General features: G+C 41.3%; 1 protein-coding gene across 1 annotated transcript; it reads left to right on the top strand.

Moving 5' to 3' along the window:
- Positions 1-3221: 3221 nt before the first annotated feature.
- prcc (proline rich mitotic checkpoint control factor) lies at positions 3222-11547 on the top strand. Its single transcript, XM_034161179.1, has 7 exons — positions 3222-3506; positions 3603-3650; positions 4682-5170; positions 9835-9927; positions 10045-10191; positions 10324-10389; positions 11259-11547. Exons 1-7 carry the CDS (start codon positions 3222-3224, stop codon positions 11343-11345), a joined length of 1215 nt encoding a protein of 404 aa, XP_034017070.1. The 3' UTR covers positions 11346-11547.
- Positions 11548-11821: the final 274 nt, after the last annotated feature.

An 11821-nucleotide genomic window follows, 5' to 3' on the forward strand; every position in this document is an offset into this window, starting at 1 on the left:
CTCAGACTTTCAGTTTGGTTTTAGAGAAGGTTTAAGTACAAATTTGGCTATGTCTCTTATTAACGATTCCATAGCATATTTCAATAATCGTGGTTCACCTGTCTATTTATGTTCATTAGATGCAGAGAAAAGTTTTGACTCAATTTGGCATGATGGTCTCCTGTTTAAATTGTATGATAAAATCCCACATAGGTATTGATTATTTCTACACAATTGGTATAAAAATAGCCATGCATGCATCAGATGGAATCACAGGGTCAGCCCTTCTTTCCATGTTACTCAGGGTATGAAGCAGGGAAGTTTGTTATTTCCCTCGCTTAATATCTTTATTCATGATCTGCTAATCAGTTTGCAAAATACAAATACTGGTGTTAGAGTCTTCGATTACAAAGTTAACACGTGTGTATGCTGAAGATGTAACAATACTGAGTTCAACTGCCCCAGGTCTTCAGTCACTTATTAACATCTGCACAAGTTACTGATGACTAGCAGCTTAAGTTTGGTTTAAAGAAAACTCAAGTTTATATTGTAGGAAAAAGCCTACTAAAAATCCCACCTAAGTTTAATCTAAAGTCAAGTGAAATCTACATACAAACTCATATGGAGATTCTAAGTGTCAAGTTTGATTCTGTGGGTAAGCACACCAGCCATGTAAATAATAGGATAAGTGCTGGCAGAAGGAACATGTATAAGTTAGCATCAGTTGGATTTCAATACCCAGGTCTACATACTTCTGTAAAATCGTGTTTATGGAAATGTATTTGTTGTCCCACAATGTTGTATGCTATGGATTGCGACCCACTATATAAGGTCTGATATTGCTTCATTAAAATCTGCCCAGGTTAGTTTAATTAAAAATGTTATGGGTCTGAGAAAAAGGCACCATTATTCGCATTTGCTAAATGCATTACAAATCCATACAGTGGTTGATGTTATAAGAAAGAACATGTACAGCTTTTATCATAGATCCTTGTCTATTAGATCTCCTGTGCAACGAATCCAGTCTAGATTCCTTTCAAATTATATTTAAAATGGTGAGATCATTAAGAACACACTACTGGATAAATTGATGTCACAGGGTGATAAGCCATTGGACTGTTATTATAATTTTAGGAAATTATCTATTGAATTTCAGTGTAATGGCACCACTGATTCTTTAAGATATCTCTTATTTCATGAAAATTTTGTTAAACCATGGCCTGCTGAGTTTACTCTTGTCAATTTACTCACTTTGTCGTTTTAATTCTTTTATAGATTTCTATTGTGTTTTTATTATATGTTTTTATTTGTGTATCTTTTTTTGATTGTGTGGATGTTTATTTTTCTCCAGTTTCTCCAAACACTAATCAGGGCCTATCCTTCTTAGCTTCTGAGATCTGGTAGGATCAGGCTGACACAAAGAAACCCACTCTCTGACCTGAGTGGCCAGAGTATCCTTTGACAGTTGGGGGAGTGAGGCTTATTGGCTATGAGATGCACAGCGACTAATATTGGTTTCTGTCACACATGCACACAGCCAAAAATGTCTTGTCTTTCTCATAATGCAAGTGAGTGGTTGTTGTTGTTGTTGTTGGCATCAGAATCAGAATCAAATTTATTGGCAAGTAAGTTCTCACATTCAAGGAATTTGATGTGGTGTTGGTGCATAAACATCAATAAAAAAGAAAAGGAAAAAACACTTGTAAAAGAGTCAAGTAGTCAAACAGGCAAAACTATGTTCACTGTAAAATAAAAAAATATCTGCCATTATTTATTAGTCTAGCTGTGAATAGGCTGTGTTTTTGTGTCTTGAGGTTTTACTCCTGATAGACCTCAGCCATCTGCCAGAGGGGAGAGTGACAAAAAGTTTGTGTCCTGGGTGAGAGGGATCAGCCATAAACTTTCTTGCTCGCCTTGTGACCCTGGAGGTGTACAGGTCCTGTAGGGATAGCAGATTGCAGTCGATCACCTTCTCTGCTGCGTGGATGATACGTTGCAGTCTGCTCTTGTCGTTAGCAGTGGCAGCAGTGTAACAGACGGTGATGGAAGAGGAGATGATGGACTCAGTGATGGCAGTGTAGAAGTTCACCATCATTGTTTTGGCAGGTTGAACTTCCTCAGCTGCCACAGAAAGTACATCCTCTGTTGTGCTCTCTTGATCAGAGAGCTGACGTTTAGCTTCCACATGAGGTCCTGTGTGATGGTGATCCCCAGGTAACGGTATCAGTTTGCATGTAAATGTCTTTTGATCTGTATTTATAGGTATATTTACCATATGTTTTATATACGTTGTACAGCACTTTGGTCAGTGAAAGCTGCGTTTAAATGTAGTTCTTAAATAAAACTTGCTTACTTACTATGGCAGCATGGTGGCTTAGTAGTTAGCACAGTTGCCTCACAGCAAGAAGGTCATAGGATCAATTCCCACCTGTGGCCTTTTTGTGTGGAGTTTGCATGGGTTTGGGTGAGTTTCCTCTGGGTGCTCCAGTTTCCTCCCACATTTAAAGACATGCAGGTTAAGTGAATTGGAAACTTTATAATTGTCCAAGTCTCCCTTGCAAAAGAGATCTCAGTCTCAATGGGACTAACCTGGTTAAATAAATATTAAATGAAATTAATTAAATACTTGTTCCTCATGTGAGTGACACTAAGTAAATAGTTTTTTGACATGAAGTCATTCCAGTGGTACCAGTGCAAATAATTGGTAATTATCTTAGCCAACAGTCTGAAGAATGACACAGGTTTCTGAAGGTTTGTTGGTCTTATCTTACCAGGATTTTGCAGTGTATCTGCAAAAAATTTAACACCTCCACTAAAATCATTTAACCTGTCTAACTTCATTCACCAGTAGGGGGCCCTAGCAATCTAATGGTATATACCATGATACAGTAAAAGAAGAAGAAGCTGCGCAGAAAACTGCGCAGGTGTGATTTTTTTGAACGAACGATGGAAGCGAATGTTTTGATGGAGGCGAAAGCCTGCTAGCTTAATTTTTATTTGACAAAAGCGCCGTTTATCGGGTGGAAAAAAAAGTCAAAAATTATGTCGTTTTATATGTAGTAACAAACGCGAGACACATTATCTTGATAGCAAAAACAAAAAAGCTGGTGGTCCAGTATTCTAAAAGCGTTTGCTGCGGCCTAACTAACCTGAAGGCTAGCGCTGCGAAGCTGCTACAGTCCAGTGATTATCCATGTCCACGGCTTGCTTTACATTAATTATATTTATTAACGGCAGCAAGCATGTCTTTAGTAGCCTACGGCAGCAGTGATGAGAGTGATTCGGAGTCGGCGGTAGAGAGTCGGCCAGCTGAGGGGCTTTTCTCAGTCCTTCCTGCTCCCATAAACCTTGAAGGGACCGACGGAGCAAGTAAGGAGACAAAAACAAACCTCTGGACAGGAGACAGTGTGTCCAGCGCTGACCTCGACCCTCAGCCAGCTAAAGGAGGATTATTTTCTGCTCTGCCTAAGCCGAAGAAGCGAACAGAGCCTGTTAAAATCCCGATACCGCAGATCCAGAGGCAGGATGTGAGCATTTTTTTTTTTGGTCAGAATTTTGCTTTTAATTGTTAGTACTGTGAAAACAGGGTGGTGATTAAAACTGATCCCGTTTCTTGTTAATAGTCAGATTCCGACGAGGATGAGCCAGCCAAGAAGAAATTACAACACCGGGTAAGAATTGTCCCGCCTGCGTTTGATTTGATTTGAATTATTTACTGTTAAGTCGCCATTGTAAAACTCAACATTACAACAAATGGCCAAGATCCAGGGTGTGATTGAATTATTTCAGCAGGGAAATTCATGTCTGTGTCCTTGGCCTTTGAGACCAGTAGACACCTAAGGTCACGAGGTTGTCGGACAGACGTTTGTTGATGCTGATATGCAAGAGAATGAACATACAAGTCTTTAGGGGATTCTGGTGCTTCCTGCTTTACTGCCCTGTTGTGATTCTTGGATCTAACCAATGACTTGAAGTGGTGACTGGATGTCTTTTAGTATTTGGTCTATTCTGAGGATCCATGAGTACTGCTGGGATGACTTTGTTTCAAATGAATGGTTACTTGGGGAGACTCTGATGATGAGTATCACTTGCACCATGTAGCAAGTGTCTCTGGGCATGATCCAGAACATAAGTGCCTCAGTATTGAGGACCCCCTCAACCAGAAAAGGCTAAGGGGACACCCCAAACTCGCCTGGCTGTAGCAGATCAATGATTACTTTCAAAAATGTGGGGATGAGCTGGTAGTCTCCCTGGGTGGTTGCCATCCAGGTCCCAAAGTGGTTCTGTACTGTGATGTGTGTCACCAGTACATGCGCTCTGACCAGACCTGTCAAATAAGTGTGAGCATTTATTTCTATTGTGGTCCATAAACTAAAATGACATGATCAAAATTAATATATTTTGAAAAACAGATTAATATGAGTATAAAAAGTGTAAAATCTTAATAAAGGAAAAAATACTGATTGTAAAATGTAACCATTCTGGAAGGTTTTGCATTCACCTAAGTAGCAGATAGAACTCATACTGCTTATATCTTTGCTGTGATCCTCTTCTATCTCCTTAAAGGCTACAACTAATAACTATTTCTATTATTGTTCAGTATACACAGAATACACAGTATACTTGACATTAAAATATTGATGTAGCATTCAGTCTTCAAAGTCTCACATTTCCTTTTTCCCATTTTCTGACACTACTTCAGGGTTCAGGTTCAAGTCTGTCAGCTCTTTTGCCACAACCCAAACACCTGACGGTGAAGGAAACTGAGAGGCCCCTGATTCCTCACGCCCTCACCAAACGGCAAGAACCCAGAGGACCTAAGCCTGGAACACTTGCCCAGGGTCTGCTCGGTTCTAGTGCATCTCCCTCTGCAATCAAAGCAGCAGCAAAATCAGCCACTTTGCAGCTAGCTAAACAGATATCCAGTGATGATCAGGATAACGAGGAGGAAATGACTCCACAGAACTACTTTTCCTTAGACGAGAGCTCCAAGCCTCTTCCTGATGTCATCCCGAGCATAGAGCCTCAACCAGCAGCCCCTGCAGACCCTTTTTCTTTCATAGCGCCGAATGAACCCGGCCAGTCAGATGCCCCTCTTGATTTTGGGGGAAACCATGACAGAGGAGCTGCATGGGGAACTCAGTACCCTCAATACCAGGAGCCCATAGCAGGCCCAGAGGCTTTCCCTCAGGTAAAGATAATTTAGACACAAGTGCATGCAAGAGTTGAATTCAGCTTTTTATTCTAATTATTATGATGCTTTTCTGGAATGAGTTTCTTTGCAAGCTCTTTTTCAAAAATAGTCTTCTTTGTACACATCCTTCTGCCAGCGGTGTGGCAGAGCCTGGATCCCTGCTGTGTTAAAGGTTTATTTTCCTGCACATGAAAAATGTCCTTAACTGTAGATAATGTTATTATCATTTTGAGAATGTTTAATCAAGTAGAGTTTACTTTTTGAGATCGTGTTAGGGATGGGAATTGATGAGATTTAATCAATATTGGTTGTGATTATTGGTCTCACCCTTTATTAGTTCTTAATTCATTAATCCCTTATCAATTCCTGATCAATTTTCTGTAATGGGAAAAATGTAGGCCTGCACAGGTTTTTGGTGTCAATGCAGGTTTCTTGTTGCTAGATACAGAGTTTGGCATCATGACACATGGGTTTTGGCAGCCCCAAACTGTCAAATTATAGCAACATTGATTTAGAGAAACTGATAAACATCTGAGGTGAACGGTGCATCCAGAAAATATTCACAACACTTCACTTTTTCCACATTTTATGTTCCAGCCTTATTCAAAAATGGATGAAATTAATTTTTGCCTCTCAAAATTCTGCATACAATACCCCACAATGTTGTTGTTTTTGTCCTTTCGGCTGGTCCCGTTTTTGTTCGGGGTCTCCACAGCGGATACAGCCAGATCCGTATTGGTATTCGGCACAGGTTTTACACTGGATGCCCTTCCTGACGCAACTCTGGCTTTACCTGAAGAAACACAGAGCTGCAGGTGTTCCAAAGAGGTCTCCCATCCAAGTACTATCAGGTCCCGCACTGCTTAGCTTCTGAGATCTGATGGGATCAGGCTGACACAGAGCAGAGTGGCTGCGACACAATACCCCACAATAATGATGTGAAAAGTTTTTTTGTTTTTTTTTAAGTAAGTCCCTTCGGCTGCTCCCTTGATTGCACTCGGGGTCGTCACAGCAAATCCAACGTGGATCTGCATGTTGAATTGGCACAGGTTTTACAATGAAAGCCCTTCCTGACGCAACTCCACATTACATGGAGAAATGTGACAGGGGTGGGATTTGAACCCGGGACCTTCTGCACTGAAATCAAGCGCATTAACCACCACCCCTGCTGAAAACTTTTATTTATTAAAAATGTATTAAAAAAAAAAAAAAATCACATGTACGAGGTCTATTAGAAAAGTATCCGACCTTATTATTTTTTTTCAAAAACCATATGGATTTGAATCACGTGATTACATCAGACATGCTTGAACCCTCGTGGGCATGCAAGAGTTTTTTCACGCCTGTCGGTTACGTCATTCGCCTGTGGGCAGTCTTTGAGTGAGGAGTGGCCCACCCTCTCGTCGTTTTTTTCATTGTTTAGGAATGGCTCAGAGACTGCTGCTTTGTTTGATCAAAATTTTTTCAAAACTGTAAGGCACAACTGAGTGGACACCATTCGATAAATTCACCTGGTTTTCGGTAAAAATTTTTAACGGCTGATGAGAGATTTTGGTCTTGTAGTGTCGCCGTAAGGATGGCCCACGGCGCCTGACGGCGATGTGCGCTTCGAGGCGGCAGCGTCTCGCCGTTTCAAGTTGAAAACTTCCACATTTCAGGCTCTGTTGACCCAGGAAGTCATCAGAGAACTTTCAGAAGAAGTTGGCATGAGGAGTTTATTCGGACATTCCATTGTTAACGGACATTTTGTAATGAAAGAACGTGTAGGCAGAGTCGCATGTCGGGCCGGACCCGACCGCGGGGGGGTCGCGACAGGAAAAACACCTCCGTTGGAAACCTTAACGGGCAAGTTGGAACATGCCCAAGCTGTTAAACAATTTCTCAGTTACTCACTTGTTGAAAGCCATCAAAAGCCGCTTGAATTTTACAAATGGTTTTCAACACAGAGGTGTTTTTCCTGTCGCGGCGCACACAGATTTGCCGAGTCGTCATGGAAACGACTCGGCGAATTTGCGCGCACGTCTTTCATTAAAAAATGTCCTTAAACAATGGAATGTCCGCATAAAGCCCTCATGCCGGCCTCTTCTGAATCTTCTCTGTTTTCTCACGACGTCCTGGGTGAATTAAGCCTTAAGTTAGGATGTTTTCAGGTTGAAACAGGCCGACGACGGCGCCTGGAAGCGCTGCACGACGTCCTGCTCTGTGGGAAGTCCTTACACCGATAGAAACACCCCATAATCTCTCATCAGCTGTTAAACTTTTCACCGAAAACCAGCTTAATTTCTCGAATAGTGTCCACTCGGATATTCCTCACAGGTCCAGAAAAAATGTTGATAAAGCAACGCACGCCGTCTCGAGCAGCGTGTGAAACAAAGGAATTCAGCCGAGAGGGCGGGACCACATCTCACTCAAGGCCTGCCCACAGGGAAATGACGTCACCGACACGCGTGAAAAAACTCACGCATGCGCACGAGGGTTCAAGCATGATTGGTGGAATCGCACGTCATTCAAATCCATATAGTTAAAAAAAAAATAAAAGGGTCGGTTTATTATCTAATAGACCTCGTACATAAGCATTCACAGCCTTTGCCATGAAGCTCAGAATTGAGCTCATGTGCATCCTGTTTCCACTCATCATCCTTGATGTTTCTACAGCTTAATTGGAGTTCATCTGGAGTACACAGCTGTCTACATATAAGGTCCCTCAGTTGACAGTGCGTGTCAGAGCACAAACCAAGCATGAAGTCAAAGGAATTGGCTGTAGAACTCAGAGAGGATTGTCTTGAGGCACAAATCTGAGGAAGGGTAACATTTCTGCTGCTTTGAAGGTCCCAATGAGCACAGTGGCCTCCATCATCTGTAAATGGAAGAAGTTTGGATCCACCAGGACTCTTCTTAGAGCTGGCTGCCTGTCTAAACTGAACAATCGGGGGAGAAGGACCTTAGTGAGGGAGGTGACCAAGAACCTGGTGGTCACTGTGAGAGCTCCAGCATTCCAATGTGGAGAGAGGAGAACCTTCCAGAAGGACAGCCATTTCTGCAGCAATCCACCAATCAAGCCTGTATGGTAGAGTGGCCAGATGGAAGCCACTCTTGAGTAAAAAGCACATGGCAACCCACCTAGGAGTTTGCTAAAAGGCACCCAAAAAAACTCTGACCATGAGGAAAAAAAATTCTCTGGTCTGATGTGACCACAATTGAACTCTTTGGTGTGAATACCAGGTGTCATGTTTGGAGGAAACCAGGCACCATTCCTACAGTGAAGCGTGGTGGTGGGGATGTTTTTCACTGGCAGGAACTGGGAGACTAGTCAGGGTTGAGGGCAAGATGAATGCAGCAGTGTACAGAGTCATCCTGGGTGAAAACCTGCTCCAGAGCGCTCTTGACCTCAGACTGGGTTGTTGATTCATCTTTCAGCAGAACAATGACCTTAAGCACATCCTACGTCCTTGAGTGGCCCAGCCAGAGCCCAGACCTGAATCTGATTGAACATCTCTGGAGAGATCTGAAAATGGCTGTGGACTGACAGACTTGAAAGACTTGAGACTGTAATTGCTGCCAAAGGTGCATCAAAGTATTGAGCAAAGGGTGTGAATACTTATGTATATGTGATTTCTTAATTTTTTGTTTTTAATGAATTTACAAAAAAAAAGTTTTTATTATGGGGTGTTGTCTGCAGAACTTTGAGGGGGAAAAATGAATTTACTCCATTTTGGAATAAGGCTGCAACATAAAATGTGGAAAAAAAATTGAAGCACTGAATACTTTCTGGATGCACTGTACAAATCAGATGGTTTAAAAAAATATTGAACTGGTTCTCCTTCCCACCCCTAGAACATGTAGAAGTCAGGTGGACAGAGTACAGATTGTACTATGGGTTGAATGAGTCTGAAGCCACAGTGCTTAAAAATGTCCTTAACTGTAGATAGTTATCATTTTGAGAATGTTTAATCAAGTAGAGTTTACTGTTACGCAGCGAGTGGACACTGTGAGGAGGGGCGTTGTCCTAAAGAAGCAAGTGAAAAAAACTTTTCTCAACCTTTCCATGTGTTTTACCTCAATAGTGAGATATACTTAACACAAAGTCAAAATAGTTTTTCCTCACTCATGGTCTGGGCCTGTGGAAAGTCAGTCAGGACCCCCCCAAACATCATCTGTATATAGGAACATTAATAGGGCAGCGCAGTCTCATTTGACCACATCCAGGGACAGCCAGTACAAACACGGCATGACTTTTAACGAAGAAATGGTATTAATTTTTCTCCGGTTGTGTATTGTTTTGTTTTCGGCTACAATCACTGAAGTAGTTGCGAAAAATGCGTTTGGATTTTCCAGTTCCCAGTAGAGAAGGGAAGATAAGGCAAATGAGAGAGGTCATGTAGGTAAATTTTAGCCTACACACCTCGCCAGAGTAGATGCATTCTCTCACCTGCGCAACCACCTCGACATGTTTGAGCTCCGGGTCATAAACAAACCGCAACACGTGTCCGAGTTCCATCGCATTGTCACTTTTTCTTTGCATTTTCACTTTGTTTGCTGTGTAATTTGCCTAAAAACTCAGAGAAAGTGCCATGTTTCTGATGGGGACATACAAGGGCTCGCCCTCAACCAAGACTGTGCTGCCCAATTAATGTGACGTCAAACATTTTCTCTTTGAACAGGGATACTATAATGAGCCATACTATCAAGATGCTAACCCTGGATTGGCAGAGGGGGAAGAGCCTGGACAGTCGGCTGTCATTGATGATGAAGCGGTAAGGCATGCTGCTTGTATATTTCAGCAAGGAATAAACTTTTGGTATCATCATGTCAAGGATAATTCTGTGATTTATAGAAATAACCTTTCCTTACTTAAATGGACTGTTTTGTAGTTCATGCGGCTACAGGGGAAAAGGAACAGGGGAAAGGAGGAAGTGAAGTTTTTGGAGATTAAAGGAGATGACCAGTTGAGCGGGAACCAGCAATGGATGACCAAAGGCATGACGGAGGAAAAGCAGACCCGCCAGTCCTTCAGCAAGGTGACACATTTAGTTGACATTTTTTCTTCCGTGCTCACTGAGCTTATGTCCTCATTAAAACAGCTAGTTTCCTGTAATGGAAATGAATATGGCTTTTAAAGTCTGTTCTTATTTCAAATGTGGTTTGTTTAGAAAAAAGGTGAACAGCCTACAGGACAACAGCGACGTAAACACCAGATAACATATCTCATACACCAGGTGAGTGCTGCTTAAAAGGACAACAGCTAATGTCTGAGAAAGTAACTCCTCGGTTGGTGTTAAATGACAAAAGTTGATTAATAATGTAGCATTTGAATGTTCAGAGTTAATAGGATTTTCTTCTATATTTCTGAGTCTTGAATGATGGGTCAGATTTCTAGGAGAAAAAATAGCAAAATTACCATAAATGGCAAAGTTGAGGTGAACACAGGGTGAGCTCTTGTATTTTTTGGTAGCTGTTTGTTTTTTGTTTTTTTTACCCTGTTTGGTTTTGTGCCTAAAGATTAAACTCTTAAGAGAAATGTTCCAAAATATGAGGCCTGCTTACTAAATACAGACCTCATAACAGGACTGTTGAGCTCTGACTTAACGCATCATGTGATAAATCTGTTTCCGGGTCCAAACAAAACACTTATGGTTATGTAAATTGATGAGATTAATTTCATAAATCGACAGTACAGCTGCTACAGCGTCAGCAATCAAAACAAAAACGCCAGGGTAGGTGGCCTACCTGATCAGTTGTAGCCACTTCTGTTTTGTCATCGGCTGGGAATCTATAAAACAACAGCTCTGGTCATGTTTCCGACCTACTGACTCAGTCGCACATCTGGGAAGTCTGGCTGTGAGGTCTTAGCTTCTAAAGAAGGTAAGCTGATGCAGACAACCAACCACCACAAACAGCTGACAAAGGACTTTTTTTTTTTTTTTAAACCAGAAAGTTGAAAATCACGATGCGTTACGTCACGCTTAACAACTGGATTGAACAAATTCCATCAGTCTACCACATCCTGTTTTCCTGTTTGAAAAGGATGGTCTAGTCACGAGAGGTTAAGCAGAAATTTTACTTTATCATCTTCTGTCACTTTTAGGCAAAGGAACGTGAACTGGAATTGAAGAATAACTGGGCAGAAAACAAGATAACTCGCCGACAGACCCAGGCAAAATATGGTTTCTAAATGTCATCACATGGACTCTCGGTGGCATGTCGATACCCTTCGTCAGAGCTTTAGACTATTTTGGGGGGGAATACATACAGTATATTGATACATTTTCCCTCTTGTCTTCCATTCAGTTTTTGTGTTAAATTAATACTTAGTGTTTATTTTGGTTGAAATCCAAGTCATTGTCCCTTCAAGACACAGTAGTGTTTTACAAGGATTCTACAAGTCGTGCAGCAGATAAATATTTACAGAGGAATCTTTCAAATGGTAAAAAAATGGGCTTTTAAAAAGGAATAGTTTGCACCGCATGTCTTTATTTATCACATTATGGGGTAACATATGTCATAGAATCTAAATGTCACCATTGTTTAATTTTTACTTTGGAGACCAGTCATTCAACACAGTCAAAACTATTTCATTTATTAATCTTATTAACCAATAATTTGCATTAATTTTTTTTCTCCCAAATTAGAGCAACATTAACTTTTGAC

This window comes from Thalassophryne amazonica, chromosome 20, assembly GCF_902500255.1.
Source record: "Thalassophryne amazonica chromosome 20, fThaAma1.1, whole genome shotgun sequence".
NCBI classification, from domain to species: domain Eukaryota; kingdom Metazoa; phylum Chordata; class Actinopteri; order Batrachoidiformes; family Batrachoididae; genus Thalassophryne; species Thalassophryne amazonica.

Coding starts and splice junctions, on each gene's coding strand:
- prcc (XM_034161179.1), top strand. CDS start 3,222: ATGTCTTTAGTAGCCTACGGCAGCAGTGATGAGAGTGATTCGGAGTCG. Junction 5,171..9,834: donor GCCCAGAGGCTTTCCCTCAG/GTAAAGATAATT, acceptor CTCTTTGAACAG/GGATACTATAATGAGCCATA. Junction 10,192..10,323: donor CCCGCCAGTCCTTCAGCAAG/GTGACACATTTA, acceptor TGGTTTGTTTAG/AAAAAAGGTGAACAGCCTAC.